Genomic DNA, 20,010 nt, shown 5'->3' with positions numbered 1-20,010 from the left:
GTACTCCTAATGAATCCTGCATTAATAAAGAAGAGAGATACTCTAAACTCTATATAATATACAGGGTGTTTGGTAAAGAATGGGCCATAGCTTAACCACAGATTCCTGAGGTTAAAATAGGTCGATTTAAGCTAACTTACCTTAGTACAAAAGTTGATAATAACCGACATACAGGGTGTCAAAGTTAAAATTTTATTTTATTTATTCTTAAATATTTCCCAACAGGCATGGGATAATAACACGAAATTTGGTAAGCGGGGTTTTTTTGGGACGAGAAATCTAAATTCACCACCAAAAATGATGTATTGCCCAGAGGGCGCCACATACGCCTTTCATCGCTCATTAAATAGGTTCAATTTTTTTTATTACCCACTCTACATACTTCTTGAATCAAAACTGTTATTCTCTTAATATTTTTACTTAAAAAAGGTATACATTCATCTCGTTAACCTCAACCGTTTTTGAGATAAACGTATTTTAAATTTGCGGGGCAACATAATTTTTTGAATGTTATCATTGTAGTTACACCCGAAAAATAACTTAAAACGATAAAAATTTACAAAAATGTATCGAAAATTATGCAATGACATAAATATGAGAACTGGCACAATCATTATGGTTTCAAGTTTATTTTTCGGGTCTGACTACAATGATATTATGCACAAAAATATGTTGTATCGCAGATTTAAAATGCGTTTATCTCTAAAACAGTTAAGTTTAGCGAAATATAGTATACCTTTTTTAAGTAAAAATATTATAGTTCAAGTAATGAAGCTTAAAATAGGACAAAACCTCGCAATTTTTACAGAATGGATCGATTTGCTTGAAAATTTGAGAATAAGTAGTAGATCTACACGTATAAAATCTATATGATGCTGAAAGGCGCTTTTACCATGGGGGTGGTTGCCGCCCCATCTCGGGGGTGAAAATTTTTTATTATATTTTGACCGCAAAAGTTGATAAAAGCATTCATTCTAAGCAAAAAACGTTGTATATACTTTTTTGATAAAATTAATAGTTTTCAATTTATTCGCTATCGAAAGTGTTAGTTTTATACCGAAAAAATCATGTTTTTAATAAGTTTTCTGCTAATAACTCTAAAAGTTTTCGTTTTATCAAAACAACTTTACTTAACAAAAATGTACCCTTAAAAAAAATAAACAAACCCGTATTTTTAAATTTTCTATAAGACCAAGAGTAATCGAGCTATACTTTATTATATGCTAGCTCTTCTTCGTCGAATTCTAAATATTGTAGTTTCAAAGTTAAAAGACGGGAAACCATGCATTTTTCGAGGATAACTTGTTTAAGCTAATTTAAAGTATTTAAAAATATCTATCTCCACAACTCAAAAAAAGTCTCTAGCTCAAAAATTAAGTGACTTATAATTAAAAGAATGTCAGTCCCTATTTTTTTCAGCGAACAAGTGATCACAAGCAACCCCCTAATGATCACTCTAATTAAAATTAGTCATTGACCTTATTTGGTCTTCTTTATTTATTTATTATTAATAGGTTCTAGAAGTTTGACCGGCTTAGAATGATTTGTTTTAAAAAAAATGGAGATAAAAGCGAATAACGAATTTTTGTGGTTTGGAAAAAATGGCCTTTACTTCAGAATAGAAAGATTAGCATCAGAGATACGAAAAATATTTAAATACATAATTGTAGCTTAGTTAATTCCCAAGAACCTGATTTGCAAAAAAATTTTCTACGGCCAAAATTGAGTGAGCTATTGACAATTAAAACTTGTAATAACATGCAAAAACCACCTTTACCAACCCTTTCAATGTAACCTCTTTTTGTGACTGAGGATTTTAAAAGAATTTAATATTAACAGACTTATAGATCTTGTAAAAACCTACAAAATTCTTTTTTACCGAACTTTTTAAGATAAAAAATAAAAAGTCATAGTCAACAAATCAATGTATTTTCTTTTGAAAAAAAAAGGAGAAATTCAATTGGAAGCATGATAATGCAAGTTGGCGGTGTTTTTAGTCATTGGCCTTATTCATTCTTCTTTATTTATGTACTAGCTGACCCGGTGAACTTCGTTGCACCTTAGATAGTGTGTCATAATTAGATAATCTGTCATAATTTTGATTATAGATCAGTTGCTTGAACGTAATGGCTAAAAATCAATTACTCAAAATCAACTGCTCGAAAATGAATTTCTAGACATGAAAATTGATCGAAATGCAATTTCCTCGAATAAAAAAGAAAATTATATGTCCAAATATTTTATGCAAAATTTGTAAGTATGGTCGAATGAAATCCGATAGTTTTAAGGCATTCCAGAAGCCGCTACAGATAAAATGTTTTAACAACTTATTAATCATTCAGAATTAGTCGACACTTATTAAAAGTTAAAATAATTAGGACAATAACTGGACGATAACGATTTAATGAGTGGAAAACAATTAAAAATTATTTTGCATATCATATTTGAGACAGTATTTGGTTGAAAAATCTCATTTTTGCTGGCCAAAAATATATTAATTTGTCTGGACTAAATTACAGATCTGTTTATCTTAAAAGGGATATGATACTATCAACATTCACACAGTGTTGCCAAACTGGATTTTGTTATTTTGAGTCTAAATTTTCCCAGCGATCTCCGAGGGTACAATACATAAGAAAGATACATAATATGACAAATTATATGATATTCCACGTATACAGTACGTAAATCGTTCAGCTGGACATGGGGAACATACAATATATAGATTTAGATACATAAATACATACATTGTATTATATTGAGATAACTGAGGCAACTGAGTTTTCTCGATGACAATATGGTTGTTAGCATTAAGTGGCATTAACCTCAAAATTTACAAATCATTTCGACTGACACAAATAAACGTCAAAATATGAGAATGTAGTAGGTAGCAAAATATTTTTGGTCTAAGAGAATGGAAAAACTGTTTAGGTTTTAAAGTAAAATAAATTTTATTATTTTACTTCATACCTTAAACTTTAACTACACGCGCTGGCGTATTTTTGTACGCCACATAATAAGAATTCTACTACAAATGAATTTAAAAATTTAATTTTTGTCTTTGTTTATTTATCTAACCTATCACTGGAATGTGCTTTACACTGGGTTTAGTTTCGTTATAATCGGCATTCTAGGAAGATCGTAATTTACAATTTATTATTTGTTGTTTCCGGTGGTGGATAACATACGCCACAATTATAGTAATACAATTAGTAATATAAGTACATATTTCAAATGTTTTTTAGTCATTATGGCACAAATATATTTTTCTTTATAAACAATACTTTTTCTCAGGTAAAAAATATCGTTTCAAAAAAATATTATTAGCAATTTTATTTATCATGGAATCAGATTCCAGTTATATATCCCAATTTGCTTACTGAGAAGGAACTCCAAGTATCCGCTGACGCCGAGTAAGGTTTATAACAAACAAATAAGTGTAATTTTTCAAAATCCGCTGTTTTTAAGTATATTTTCTTGTGGCGTATAAAGAACGCCACGCGTGTAGTTATGTTATATTTTGATGTGCGGGTAGTTAAAGGTTAAAATTCTAAATATTAATTAATTATCACAATAACAAAAAATATTATCAATCATTTAATACATGCAATAGTGTACATGATATTTTTCGTTAGTTCATCTACTAAACATAAATAAACTGGATGGTTTGCCCACGCGAAAGCAAGATTTTTTAAAAATTCGTAAAATTAAAAAATTCATATTTTATCCAATTTGAGTCCAAAAGCTAATCTGTTGCAGTTTTCTTTTATGAAATTTCCCATTGGTTCTTCTTCTGTGCTCAGAATTTTGCCACGGCTTACGGTTCGCTATTTCGGAAACGGACTGCGCTAGAGAAGAAAAAATAGCAGCGTTTTGTTCGGAATTCAGCAGGGAATCTACCTGCCAAATTTCATGAAAATCGGTTAATTCGTTTCGGAGGAGTATGGCAACAAATTAACAAAGTGTAACTAACGTAACTCGACTTTCTTTTATATATATAGATGTAAAATATTTAAATGGCTATTAAAAAATAACGGTTGAAGATAAAAAAGTGAAAATTTAGGATTGTATGTATCTTTTGCTTCTACATCATAAAAAAATTAAGAAAAAACGGTTTGTCAAAAAATTAAAAAAATATATCAGGGGGGGCAAGCCCCTTTATGACGTACGGGCATGAATTCAGAGTTATGCCTATTCCCAGTCCGGTAGAATACACTTGTAAAATTTCATAACAATCTGATGAGCCGTTCTCGAGTTATTATCAGTGTAACTAACATAACTCGACTTTCTTTTATATATATAGATGTAAAATATTTAAATGGCTATTAAAAAATAACGGTTGAAGATAAAAAAGTGAAAATTTAGGATTGTATGTATCTTTTGTTTCTACATCATACAAAATTAAGAAAAAACGGTTTGTCAAAAAATTAAAAAAATATATCAGGGGGGGCAAGCCCCTTTATGACGTACGGGCATGAATTCAGAGTTATGCCTATTCCCAGTCCGGTAGAATACACTTGTAAAATTTCATAACAATCTGATGAGCCGTTCTCGAGTTATTATCAGTGTAACTAACATAACTCGACTTTCTTTTATATATATAGATTATTAATAGCTTGACTGGCTTAGAATGATTAGTTTTCAAAAAAATGGAGTTCAAAGCGAATAACGAATTTTTGTAATTTGGTAAAAAATGCCATTCTCTTCAGAATAGAAAGATTAGCAACAGAGATACGAAAAAATGTTTAAATATGAAATTATAGGCATAGGCTATTTAATTCCAAAGAACTTCGTGTGAAAAAATTTTTTCTACGGCAAAAATTGAGTGAATCGTAAATGAGTATACCATCGAAAAACATTGATTTTTTAGATATAAAACTAACACTTTCGATAGCGAATAAATCGAAAACTATTAATTTTATCAAAATATGTACAGAGTTTTTTGCTTAAAATGAATGTTTTTACCAACTTTTGCGGTCAAAATATAATAAAAAATTTCCACCCCCGAGATGGGGCGGCAACCACCCCCATGGTAAAAGCCTGTCGGCATCATATAGATTTTGATCCTTGAACTATCCACTACTTATTCTCAAATTTTCAAGTAAATAGATCAATTCTGTAAAAATTGCGAGGTGAAATGCTTCGGTTCCTGGACTATTAAGAGAATAAAAATTTTTATTCAAAAAGTATGTAGAGTGGGGGATAAAAAAACCTTAACGTATTAAATGAGCACTGAAATACGTATGTAGCGCCCTCTGGGTAATACATCATTTTTGGTGGCGAATTTAGATTTCTCATCCCAAAAAACCCCTACTTACCAAATTTCGTGTTATTATCCTATGCCTGTTAGGAAATATTCAAGAATAAATAAAATAAAAGTTTAACTTGACACCCTGTATTTCTCATATTATCAACTTTAGTACTAAGGTAAGTTAGCTTAAATCGACCTATTTTAAGCTCAGGAATCTAAGGTTAAGCTATGGCCAATTCTTATCCAAACACCCTGTATAATTGTACAAGTCGGCAGAAATATCTGAAACTGCCAAGGTCCGACCGATCAAAAACTTTGGTTACGCGACGTTGTCAGATCAATTTGAGTTTCAAAGGTTTTTCGGAATTTTATGTGTTACCTCTTTTACAGTAAAATTTCCTTCTGACAAAGTCGCAAAACCACTGATTTCGTGCACGATTCTTTTCAAATGCATGTTTACATTTTGCACCAACGCGTTCAACTGAAGTCCCCTACTTGATTTGCTACCTGAGTGACCTCCACGATTTCAGATATCTCTATACAACTGTACTTCGGACCTACCTTGTTCCTGCCAAACCTGTTCTTTCCTCTTTTCTTCTTCTTCTGCCTCTTTAGCAACCTGCTGATGTTTCTTCTGTATTTTTTGGAAGATTTCAGTTGTTTTGTCCGTCAGAAGTTTCTGCTCCCATAAGGCCACCTTCTGCGCAACTTTTTGAGTGTTGATGAATTCGGGAGTTTCATTAAATTTTTTGTTCATGGCATTCATGGTGTAGTTATTGATGTTTTTTTGTGGCTTTGAGTGTATTTTAGCCTGTATCTCTTCTACGGAGCAGTATATATCCATGTCATCCTCTATAAACAAATCATTGTGACAGGTATCGAGTAAATACATAAAAAAATGAGATTAAAAATTAAGGAATTAAAAATATATATAATATCCGAAAAATAAAGCTATTTACATGAGACATGTTTTATAAAGCCATGGTAAAATGAACAAAATGAAATGAACAGTTAAAAAAGCTAACCATTTCATGCCGAGTTGAAATTAAAAAAACGATGAACACTTAAAAAGAATATTAAAATGATAAATAAACGACGAAATATATTGAGAAGGATATTGGGACCTATCTGCGACAATGGCATGTAGAGAATAAGAGCCTGTTCACAGGAGAGGTTCACGCGCCTAACGCGCGATAACGATTACAACTACGTACATTGAGGTCATTAAAATGCGCGTTGGCATGTGAACGGTCTCAAGTAAACTGTATACACGCTATGAACTTCGCTGGTGTCGCTACTAGCGGATTACTGATGCAACTTTCGCCGGTAACTTTAATCGCTTAATATTTACAAGGCAAAAAAGTAGTTAAATTGTAATCGATTTTTTTAAGATTTTGCTAATCATTTAAACCTTCTATTAATGAAATATTAATTTCTTACTTCGGATACTTTCACAATTATCGTGTAGATGGCGCTTAGATTAATTTATAATTACATATTACGATATAGGTATTAAAAAATCTTAAATTCAGTATTTAAAACGTAAGTATATTTAAGGTAAAAATATACACCACAGCTTTGACCAACTAATATTTTTTCCTATTAATGTTTTTAATTTCAATGTTTTAAATTAATCACTTTGACATTTATGTCAAATTTCCACCGAACGTTCACTGATTTGTCACTACTGGCGCTCGCGAAATTTTAAATATCCCCTCTACCTACGAGCTCACAGCGTATAGTTGTAATCGCGCGGAATCAATCTCTCATGTGAACGGGCTCTAAGGTCCAACCACGAGTTATATTATTATTACAAAAAACTCTCTATATAGTGTCTATAACAAATTATGCAAAAATACAAAGATTGTAGGAGAATTGTATAGGAGGAGAGAAAATGAGTTACAACTAGAGGATGATATGGTTATTGAACCAAGCTCTGATTATGTAGGTATATCTTGGAATGAGAAATCAACAAAGTGGAGGGACAGTGAAAGGACTTTGAACTCACTACTTTGGTCAAAAACATATCAAAAAAAGAAAACACAGCTATGTAATAATATCTTTAAAAACGTGGTACTGTAGGGATGTGAAACCTGTTAACTGAATAAGCGAACAGAACGTGTGCCGAGACTCAAACAGTCAACATGCATCGACTCAGTGTAAAAATTAGATCGCTAAATGCGAAATTCTCTTTGTAAAATCAATGTAAAGTTTTAGTAAGTAGTGATGTTCAGTTTGTTTGTGAAATGATCGCCATAATAAAGGTAAATTCGTTTATTTTACGTATACCCTGCACGAGTTTTAATTATTTACCCGAACCAGTCGAAGGTAGCCGCCCCAAACCGGTAGCTTGCACGAAGTAGAGGGGATAAATCAACCCCCACTCCGTTCAATTGTTGCTCGCAATGGAAATGGACTTCTGGTGAAGATCGGCCTGCATCTCTAGAGTCTCACACATAACGGATGAACAAGTACGAGATATTATGAATCGGAAAACAAACATAATAGAAGAAATCCAAGAAAAACAACTTTGTTGGTATGGCCATGTACAAAGAATGGAGAAACATTGACTTCCAAAGCTGATAATGAAATGACAACCCCCGGAAAGAAGGAAAAGGGGCAGACCGAAAACTACCTGGATAGGTGGAATCCAAAAAGCAATGTCTGAGAGAGATCTACGAGCAGTTGATTGGACAGATCCACGCGGCTGGAAAATAGGAACCGGAAGACGCAGGACGCTATAAACCGGTGTTATACAGGGTGGTTCATCTTATTCGCCTCGGTCTCTGTACGGAAAACCACTTGATATTTTAAAAAAATTTCTTCACAGAAATATACAGGGCCTTTAATACTACAATGTAAAAATAATGTGAATTATACAGGGTGCTCCAAAAAAGAGTGGTATATCAAAGTTATATTTTTTCTTATGTAATGCCCTTTATCTGATGACATTACTGAATTGACCTTAAAAAATAAGCTATACTTTCATAAGGGTTCCCTATACCTAAATACAGGGTGTTTTGATTTATTTCGATTTTTATGAAAATGTAAGGTTTTAGAAAAAAATAAATATCTACGAATCTAAGAATCAGTAACAAATTCTTTCTTGGATCTTAATAATAAACTATTTAGCATACTTAAACAGATGCTTACTTCAACAAAATTTCTTACAGGGTGGTCAAAATATGAGATTGTTCTATTAACAAATTCAAGCTGTAATAACTTACTTATTTTAAATAGAACACCCTGTATCTTACTAGTCTATCGCGTAGAAAATTTACGTAGCTTTCAATTTATATTAGGGTTTCCTATACCTATCCTTTACAGGGTGGTCAAAATATTAGATTGTTCTATTAACAAATTCAAGCTGTAATGGAACACCCTGTATCTTACTAATCTATTGCGTAGAAAATTTGCTTAGCTTTCAATTCTTATTAGGGTTGCCTATACCTATCTCCCTTCTTTTCTTAAATATTTAAAGATTTCCTAATTTGTAAGCTTTAAAACGTAGAATTAAGTACCTATGTCGTGGTTATGTACAACACATCACCAACACCGGAAATATACTTAAATACCTTAGTCTAGATACTTTCGTTACTAAAATTCACAATTTTTGTCATTTAATCACACAGATTGTTCTTATTTTAAATGACATACTCGATATTCTATTCTTTATAATGGAAGATATTTAAAATCTCTTCAATTCCATGTAAACATTCTCAATATACATGTTATCCTGTAAATATATTTTTCCATGTTATTCTGTAAATACCCATTTTTACATATTTTTGTACAATAGGCTCGTTATCGTCATAGTAGCCATTGCATTTAATTGTTTGTAAATGCGATTCAAAGATTCAAACAAAAAGTGGTGTACAAATTAGGAAATCTTTAAAATATTTAACAAATGAAGGGAGATAGGTATAGGAAACCAATAAGAATTGAAAGCTAAATAAATTTTCTACGCGACAGACTGGTAAGATACAGGGTGTTCCATTTAAAATAAGTAAGTTATTACAGCTTGAATTTGTTAATAGAACAATCTAATATTTTGACCACCCTGTAAAAAGATAGGTATAGAAAACCCTAATACAAATTAAAAGCTAAGTATATTTTCTACGCGATAGACTAGTAAGATACAGGGTGTTCCATTTAAAATAAGTAAGTTATTACAGCTTGAATTTGTCAATCAAAAAATCTCATATTTTGACCACCCTGTAAGAAACTTTGTTGCAATAAGCATCTGCTTAAGTATTGTAAATAGTCAGTTATTAAGATCAAAGAAAGAATTTGTTACTGATTCTTAGATTCGTAGATATTTATTTTTTTTTTAAATCTTAAATTTTTATAAAAATCGAAATAAATCAAAATACCCTGTATTTAGGTATAGGGAACCCTTATGAAAGTATAGCTTATTTTTCAAGGTCAATTAAACACTGTCATTAGATATAGGGCATTCCATAAGAAAAAATATAACTTTGATATGCCAGTCTTTTTTGGAGCACCCTGTATAATTCACATTATTTTTAGATTGTAGTATTAATGGCCCTGTATATTTCTGTGAAGAAATTTTTTTAAAATATCAAGTGGTTTTCCGTACAGAGACCGAGGCGAATAAGATGAACCACCCTGTATAATATATATAAAGATTGTGCTGTGCAGGTCACCTTATGACAGAATACCTAGTAGAACGCTTATTGGAACTATGGTGGGACGTCGACCAGTAGGAAGACAAAGAAAGAGGTGGATAGACGTAGTGTAATAGTGTTAGACAAAATATTTTCATATAATTACAACTCTATTAATGCACCAGAAATATAAATCTAAAAATTGTAATGAAATTTACCTATTCTTAGCTTAGGCAAATTTTCTTCTATCTTATGAGTTAGGTCTACGTAGTCTTCTATCAATTGAGCTTTCATTTCCTTTTTCACCTCTTCTCTCAGTTTTTCAGTCTCTTTTTCCGCTAATATTCTCGCCTCTTCAGCCGCTTCTTCTCTTAAAATATCTTCTATGGATTTGTCGTCTCCGTGTTCACCCATAACCCACACCTAAAATATCAAAATATATCAAAATATATTAAAAGATATCAAAATATATCAAAGTATATAAAATATATCAAAAGATATCATAATATATCAAAATATATGAAAATATTAAAAATAAAATAATAAGTATCAAAAATAATAATTTGATTTCCTTGGCGCCAAGAAAAAAAATACATCTTGACTAACGCGACCGACTGCGTGTGATAGATTCTTCACAGTTCGATTTCAAGAAACTCATATTGTTTTATTAATTTCAGAAGTGCTTTTGACTGTGGATGATATCAACAGCTGATGAAAATGCTTAAAATGACCGGTACCTAAGCACAAGATCTAAACATCATAAATAAAATTATACTGGCAACAAAAATCAACAGTAAATTGAAAAGTCCACATCAGAAAAGTTAACATACCGGAAAGTCGTGTGACAAATATGTGTATTTTATTCTCTATTATTTAATACCCACCTAAACATGGTCTGATGACTGATTTGTAAATTCTGCCTTTCATTTCTTTTCCGATATTTTTATTTCTCCATATTGTGTCATTCAGGCAACCTGCGGCTCTGTTTGCTCTATTCACTTGATCTTCCACTTCTGTTTCGAGCCTTCCAATGACAAATATAAAATTCTTAATTGTATGTCAAAAAATGCGAAAAATCTTTTTAAAATCCATTACATTTCATTTGCATATCTCAACTGGTTTTAGAGCAATAAATAAATCGTCAGTTTGTAAGAAAAAATTCAATACCCCGAATCTAGGAAACGAAGCATTTGCGGACATACGTTGATAAAGCAAACTGTCATTTCTTTTTCATATAGAATTACTCTTTAAAGTTTGTCGTTTGTATTGATGAAAAACACGGCTAGTTGTTAAAGTATGTACCTAACTTTTTTATTATCCAACATAAGCGATTGAATCAAAAAACGGAATAAGAAAATCTGAGGCTATAGTTAGGTTTTAATTTCAGTATTTTATAAATGCTAGAATATTCCACAGGGTGTGGCGAACTTTGAGAAAAAAAAACACATTTTGGTTGGTACATAATGACAATTTGCCTGTCTAGCAATAATATTATTACAGCTATATTGTTAAAGAATAAGGTTGTAACACATTAAAAAAATCACTTAAATCGGACAAAAGGTTTAGGAATTTCGAGACTTCAAAAATGACCTATTTTTAAGGTGGTGTGTTAATTTCTTGGAAAAGCGTATTTTATCTACATTCTTGTAGAAAAATGTTTTCCCATTGAAATCACATTTTGGCAGAAATTTTCTCTTCGAAATTAGTAACTGTACTAAAAATCTAATATTCACGCCAACTAAACTGCTCGTCAAAAGTTAGGGATATAGAAAATTATGCTCATTTTCATAATTGATTCTTTTGTGCCCAGATTAACGGATTCCGCTAATTTTTTTATTATTATTTTAGATTTTTCTTGTATTTACACAGTTGTCCAAAGATTTACTCAAACTTATTTTTTGTACTTATACCGGGTGGAAGAAAAGAAATGTTTTTCTTATGTTAAGTTTGAGACACCCTGTAGGGAGGACGAGGTACAAATGTAAGTATTAAGTATACATCAGAATCGTATTGGAGTTTTACGTTTTGTGAACATTTTGTTTTTTGAATGTTCCTGATATCTTTAGAAACAAAAAAAATAGACGGTTTTGTAGTTTAACATGTGTTTTAAGCGAAGCAAAAGTTTGAGACACCTTGTAGGGACGAAAACGCAAAAAGGTGCGAAATATTTTGCGAATATTTTATTTTTTTAATTTCTCTAATATCTCTAATAACAAAGAAACTAGACAGTTTTACTCTTTAACATATGTGTTTTAACTGACGACATGAGATACGTAAGGAGGCTATGTCTTATCATTCCACTAACATGAAATTATTTCCTACATATAGTGCGAAAGGAACAGAGTGTTTAAAGAAAAAAAATATATGTAATGTACCTCTCGCTATTTAAAGAGCCTCTACGTGGACACCAAATCCGTACTTATTCTCGAGGAAATTCCACCCCAAAGCATCACAGAGCATCCATTAAACAATCCCGTGTCGCTTATATTGCGCTGTGCATACCTCTTACCTGGTCGACAAATAACCCTTATAGGTGTCGATAAGAACTGTTTACCTTGTGTGCCTTTCTGTTTTTAAAGTTTTGTTAACTGTTATTTTTTACTGTTAATTTAGTTTTGTTTCAGTTAAAACACATGTTAGAGAGCAAAACCACATATCTTCTTTGTTTCGAAAGATATCAAGGACATTCAAAAAACAGAATGTTCACAAAACATAAAACTACAATACGATTCCGATGTATATTAACATTTATACCTCGTCCTCCCTACAGAGTGTCACAAACTTAACATAAGAAAAACATTTATTTTCTTCCACCCGGTATAAGTACAAAAAATAAGTTTGAATAAACCTTTGTACACTTGTGTAAATACTAAAGAAAAATCTAAAATAATAAAAAAAATTAGCGGAATCCGTTAATCTGTTCATGAAAAAATCAACTATGAAAATGAGCATAATTTTCTATATCCCTAACTTTTGATGAGCAGTTTATATTCCACAATTATTAACTTTCCAACAAACAATACAACTCGTAATCATAAAGCTTCTCGGTTCTTAAAATACAATAATAAAACAGTTGACACATTTGTTAATTCAACAAATAGTAAACGTAAAAAGTACATAAAAACTTCACCGGAAATTAATAAGGAAATTGTGAATACCACAAAGAAACATGAATGTTTGTAATTTCATTATTTCTCGTGGATATTCTTGTTTCAAACCAATGACTTGTGTTAGGAATTTAATAGGACTGGATCCTGGGTACCAAAAAAAGTTGATTAATAGCGAGCTGAAAATTTGTTAATAGCTTAACGGTGTCTACTCGGACAAACTTTGATGTATGGGAACACTGGAACAGGGGAAGTTTTAATTGTGGAACGTGATTTTAATTATGGAACGTGTCCTCCTGGCAAGTTTATGATTGTGAAATCTAGCAGGTTGTTTTTAAGTTTATTCAATAGCAAACTTTATATAATATATGAAAAAATGTTTGTCCGACTAATATGTTGGGCATTTTAATAAGTCAGACACGTAGAACATATCAAATGACAGGAATTATATTGATGGTAAATAGCAGTCTAATTTTTGCATGAGAGTTTAATGAAAGGGTAACAAATCAATTGAAGTTCTGTCCGACAAAATACAAGGGACGTTTTCGTAGTCTGACGTTCGAAACCTGTAACCTGTTCCACAATTAAAACTTCCCCTGTTCCAGTGTTCCCGTACATCAAAGTTTGTCCGACTAGACAAGGGGGGATCCAGGGAGGGGGCCATGGGGGCCATGGCCCCCTCCGAGAATTTAAAAAATATAAATTTAAATATTGGCAGTTCAAATGTTCTTAGTTTCAAACACATACGTATAATATGTATAAAACAGGGGATAAATATATTTTCTGGACTAGAATTGAAAAAATTTTCGAACAGTCAAAAGGGATTGTTTTTTAAGTATTGCATTTTATTTTTCTAATGAAAAATATGGTCATAATAAAAGGATGACAGCCGAAATCCTTGTGATGAAACCTGTAGTAACATCTTTCGCCAAACTCATTTGCAAAGACGGAGCCATACAAATCCATAAAAAAACATCATATCACAAGGAGTGCGTTGAGGTTTAGGTGGATTTTCTACAAAGTTATCACAACCCGCAAAAGTAAGTCAAACCAGAAAGACTCTTAAAGGTCTAAACAGATACAAGAAAATAAAGAAAGACTACGACCAATAGTAGAGTCTATAGTGTTCTTAGGTCGACAAAATATTCCTGTAAGAGGCTGTCGTGATAATGGCCTTTTGCTTCTGGACGAAGATGCTGGACCTATCAATGAGGGGAATTGTTAAGATTTAAAATCTCATCAGGAGATAAGACTATTCAACGACACCTATCCATTACCAGTCAAAATCAATAATTAATAACATGTTGTGGTGAAGAAATAATTGAACAAAACATGAATCTGGTTCAAAGAGCAAATTATTACTCTGTCATATTTGACGAAATAACCGACGTATCCCACGTAGAACAGCTTTATCTAAATTTGAAATACATACACAATAACAACATTCGTGAAAACTTTGTCAAGTTAATTGACGCGAATGAGAACATAAAAACAATTATTAGTGAAAATCAAGAAAGAGGGGAAGAACAAGACCTGACAGAGTGACAGGAGAAGCATTGGAAAAAATAGTATTAAACTTGTTGAAAGAACTGCACTTGGATCCGAAGAAATGTGGATGAATCGGTAACAACTTTAATAATACTTTAATAACGATAACTTTTGAATGTCTTTATAGAACTCAAAAGTGTGTAAAAAGTGCCTTCAAACTCACCATTTTAACCGTAACTTTTAAAAATTACCCCCTGGCCCCCCGATACACCTCCCCAAAAAAAGTTCATGGCCCCTCCCGAACATCGGTCCTGGATCCGCCCTTGCGACTAGACACCATTAAGCTATTAACAAATCTACAGCTTGCTATTAATGAACTTTTTTTGGTACGCGGAATCCAGGCCTATTAGGAATTTAACGTAAAAACTAAATTATTTTATTGTAACTATGGCAAAAATACAAAAAAGCGTAAAATTAGACAAATTAGAAAATGGCTCAGTATATTTGCATCAAGAAAAGTATCTTTGATTTACAAGAGTATACGCTCTGAGCTTCGCTGGTGGCGCTCCTAGCGGATTACTGGAATTATCTTTCACCGGTAATTTTTAAATTTATTATTTAATTGTTATCGCTTAACATTTACAACGCAAAAAATTAATTAAATTGTAATCGATTTTTTTAAGATTTTGCTAATCATTTTGACGTTCTATTGATAAAATATGAATTTCTTACTTCGGATACTTTCACAATTATCGTGTAGATGGCGCTAAGATTTTTAGATTAAATTATAATTACATATTACGGAACATTAAAAAAACTTAAATTCAGTATTTAAAACGTAAGTATATTTAAGGTAAAAATATATACCACAGCTTTGACCAACTAATATTTTTTATAATTAATGTTTTTAATTTTAATTTTACATTTATCACTTTGACATTTATGTCAAATTTCCGGTAAACGTTTACAGACTTGCCACTACTGGCGCTCGAGAATTTGTAAATATCCCCTCTACGTACGAGCTCACAGCGGATAATACCTACTGTATTGATTTCAGATAATGAGTATCGTATCGGCATTAATATTGCTCAGGTATGTATTGTATCGGTATTGTATTGGTTTTCGATACGATATCAATACAATATCGATATTTTTATCGAATATCGTGAAGCTCTAACAATAGTATAGGTAAGACGTAGTAGTAACCTGCTTTTTATTGATATTCATAAATCATGACATTTGCATAGTTTAGCCATTTTTGAAATGCAAAGCTTGCTTTTTCTATCCTACATTTGATTTCTAGGTAATGGTCCCAATTTTCATTGACGTTTCTCTACGTCTTCCATAAATACCTCGGTTACTGGGCTTATTTTTCAACTTCTTTTTTCTATGGACAATGTCTTAGTTGTTCTTCTTCTTCCTTTTTATAAGCAATTCTGCTTGTTCATTAGCAGATTGATACCTCTATGGAAGGTTGTCACTCCATCTTTTGCGCGGTCGGCCGATACTTCTTCTACCGATTGGTGATTTATTTTTTGCTATTTTGACCACAAAAAAGGATGACCAGTAACCTGCTGGACTAATAACATTAAAATAACTCATAACAATTGGATAGGAACAGCTCAACATCGAAATGGACAGAGAAGGTTTGGGCTAGCTTATATTTCAATATGAACACAAAGAGCTGGATGAAGATTCTTCTTGGTGTGCCTATCCGTGACGAATGTTGGCGAGCATCGTGGTAATCTTTATCTTATCTGCAGCAGCGCCAAAAAGGTGCTCAGATCTTGTGTTGAACCAGGTTCTGAGGATCTTTAACCAGAATGTTCTCTTCCTGAATCTCACTTTCCAAATATTTTTCTTGTCAGGATGGCTTGAGGAGGGAAATATCTGTACCCATTTCGCATAATGTGTCCCAAGTATTGTAGCTTTTGGATGGTGATCACTAACTCTGGGTTTTTCTTCATTCTTCTGAGGACCTTCTCATTTATGACTCTGTCAGTCCACGAGATCTTAAGTATTATCCGATATAGCCAAATCTCCAATGCTTCCAATCTTTTGCCCATATCTTCATTCAAGGTCCACGATTTAACACCATAAAATAGAACATAGCATCGCAGCGTTCTAACTTTTATACCAAGAGAATTGCGCGCTCTGATCTCCTGATTGTTGTTCCGTTCTTCATTTATTATGGTGCCGAGGCAGTTGTACTGCGTAACTCTTTCTCCTGGTGTTTGGTTGACGTGACGTGGAGTTGACCTTCTGTTCCTTGCTAATTATCATGAGCTTTGTCTGAGTTGATGATGATGAAAATCGGAACGTGTAACTGAAGCTTCACACGTATTTGTAGGATATTGCAAAACATTAACTTACTAAGCTCTACAGTACCTACTTTACTTCAGGTTGAAAAGCACTGGCGAAGCGTCCATGTAACCATTGTTACCATTGGTAACAGTTAAAATTTGTAAATAAATATTTTATGACTACTATAAAATAATTCCATTTATATTTTTTAAAAATAGAAATATTTGTTAATAGTATCTACCTAATTCAGTAAAAATAGCCAACTAGACGCACGAAAATATCAGCGAGTTTATGTAAAATCGGTTGCACGTTATTATAATACGCCCTTACCACAGTATAAAGAGGTTCCATATTTATTATACTGTGCCCTTACCGTGCGCCGCGCCGTTTACCACTTCTGTGAGTGGCAACGATAGTAGGATCTTTCACTGGATCGTCTCTGAAAATTTTGCGGGGACGATGGCTCTGAAACCGCGTATTGGTGTTACCAAATTTTAATTTGGTGACGCTAGGTAGGGCCGGTGTCTATCGGGACAGAAAATACCGACCGTAAGAATATCAGACTTAATAAATGCAATTTTAATTATTATTATAATTATAGGTAATGTAATAATTATAATTCCATTTATGAAGTCTGTTATTCTTAGGGCCGGTATTTTCTCGATTAAACTCCGGTTAGTTAACCGTACCGGCCCTTTGGATTCGATTATTGCATAATATGCATTATTAATTATTAGTTTATAACTTGTAACTGTACTTGCTTATTATACAGATAATATATCTATACCTTTTTATCCTATATAAATCATATTAATCGATTTTAATTACTTGTCGAAATATATTAATTAACAACAACATTATTATAATATGACATATAATAATATTGATTATACAGTACATTGTAGTGTATAATCAATAAAATAAAAATTATTTAATATTTTAGGCTAAAAATGACAAATAAATGTACTGATTAGTATACTAATTATACAATTTGGATTTTTTAATAAAGTATAAAGGTGATATAATACATATTTTACCTAAAAACAACAAATATGTTTTTAGTTTGTAGATACTTTATATAATTTCTTAAATTTTTAATTTTTTAATTTTATTTCATCTATTTTTATAATAGACCTGGATCGCGCGTACCAAAAAAAAATTGATTAATAGCAAGCTGAAAGTTCACGGTGTCTAGTCGAACAAACTTTGATGTATGGGAACACTGTATATATAAAAATATTTATAAAATACATTATATACATATATAGATATATCTGGTATATATTTAATATCTGGTTTTGGTAACACTTTAGAAAAAGTCACGCGTCGCCACTGTTGAAAAGAGATGTTAACAATTTATTATTAACATTGATAATTTTGTATATTTATACCCTTTGGTCTACAAAATCAATAACTACTTACTTTCATGATCATACTTACCCAAGGTTGTCCATCAACTCCCAGTAAAAAATCAACTTTCTTTTTATTTCCTTTCGTTTCTTTGACCATATCATCAGCCAGTCTGTCATTCCAACTCTTCCACCGTCTCACCTGCTCTTCGCGCATCTTGCAAAACAGAGTCTGCCTCTGATCTTCATCTAGCTCCGCTAGAATCTCTGGGTCAACGTACATGTCGCGTAGGATTTGCTGCAGCATCTTGATATCTGTAAGCAAAAAATATATGTAAGACTATTATATTGAGCATTAATAAGACTTTTTGAATAGTGGCTAAAACAAAATACAACGAATAACTTAAAAAAAGCCGAAAAAAAAAATAGTTTGATTAACTGTATAGCTTCTGTGTCTAGTCCAGAGGATCGGCTGAAATACAAATCAGAGAAGGCAACGGGAAACCACATCTTTCATAAGAAAACTTCAATGAAAGCACAAATATGCACGTAACAAGTGCCCAGCAGATCTTAAGACGGTTAAGAAGTGTGAACAGAATTCCCGGGAGGAATAACAGTCTAAATATTTTAAAAATGAACTTTAAGATTTCAATATGGAACGTTAGAATTCTGTTCGAAACGGAAAAAACTCATGCCAAGAGATGAAACCTTGAGAAATCCAGATATTGAGTTTGAACGAAGTTAGATGGACAGGGTCGGGTAAAGTTTGAAAAACCATGAACAAAACTTGCTATTACTCTGGCAATAATGATCCTGTTCATCGTAACGGAGTTAGAGTAATTTTACAAGAAATACAAAAATGCTGTCACAACGTTTGTGCCAGTGTTTCTTGATCAATAGAGTTTCTCTCTTTCTCATGGATTTGGTTTTCGCCTGGTTTTCTCAAGCCAACTAATTCATTTCTTTTTCAATCTCAAACAGTAATTGCTTTAGAAATACAAAGTCGTTTTTTGGACTTATGTACAGTGATTTTGTATCTCAGTCCTTTTACTGTTCACGTGAAGCAGTAATTACCAAAAGGGTGATCTGGGATTCCTTGGGAGTCATACAAAGTCATATTAGTCAGGAGTCAAGTTTTATCAGTAAAAAATGATCTTCTTCTTTTCCTTCTTCTTCTTGTATAGACATGACTGTCTGTTTTTAAATATGACTCCAGTAAGTCACTATTAGTACCTGTCTACAAAAACAAGGGAGACATACAGCAATGTACAAACTACAGGGCTATAAAACTACTTAGCCACATCATGAAAATATGGGAGAGAGTAATTGATAGGATACGTGAAGAAACCAAAATATCCGATAATCAATTTGGCTTTATGCAGGGCAGATTAACAACAGACGCAATTTTCATTGCAACTGATGGAAAAATACAGGAATAAAGAGACCAACGCTCATATGGTATTCATTGATCTTGAGAAAGCATATGATAGAGTTCCTCAAGAGATTCTGTGGTGAGCACTCAAGAAATGAGTCTCTGGCGAATATGTAAAGATTGTGAGAGACATGTATGAGGGAGTAACGACTAATATTAGGACAGGTGTGGGGGAGACTGATAAATTTCAGGTGAAAGTAGGATTGCACCAAGGCTCGGTGCTTAGTCCTTATTTATTCTCATTAGTTTTGGACCAGATAACAGCGAAACTACAGGGTAGCATTCCATGGTGCCTAATGTATGCTGATGATGTAGTGTTAGTGTTAATAGGAAATAGTGAAGAGACTTAAAACAAAAACTGGAACAGTGAAGACAAGCTCTGGAGGAAAAAGGTTTAAAACTTAGTAGGACAAAAACAGAGTATTTCGAATGTTCATTTAAAGATGGAGTT

General features: G+C 32.3%; 1 protein-coding gene across 2 annotated transcripts in view; it reads right to left on the bottom strand.

The window, feature by feature from the left end:
• Positions 1 to 20,010, bottom strand: part of LOC114337864 (SH2 domain-containing protein 4A-like) — a 167,046-nt gene that overhangs the window by 26,654 nt on the left and 120,382 nt on the right. For both annotated transcript variants that reach the window (XM_050659738.1, XM_050659737.1), the window contains exons 2-4: positions 18,219 to 18,442; positions 10,098 to 10,302; positions 5,813 to 6,103 (exon numbers count right to left, since the gene is read on the bottom strand). In XM_050659738.1, coding sequence (XP_050515695.1) covers positions 5,813 to 6,103; positions 10,098 to 10,302; positions 18,219 to 18,434 — 712 coding nt within the window. In that variant the 5' untranslated portion in view covers positions 18,435 to 18,442. The remainder of the gene's footprint in view (positions 1 to 5,812; positions 6,104 to 10,097; positions 10,303 to 18,218; positions 18,443 to 20,010) is intronic.

The sequence above is a fragment of the Diabrotica virgifera genome, chromosome 8 (assembly GCF_917563875.1).
Source record: "Diabrotica virgifera virgifera chromosome 8, PGI_DIABVI_V3a".
Lineage (NCBI taxonomy): Eukaryota > Metazoa > Arthropoda > Insecta > Coleoptera > Chrysomelidae > Diabrotica > Diabrotica virgifera.
This window is presented reverse-complemented; position numbering and strand designations above follow the sequence as displayed.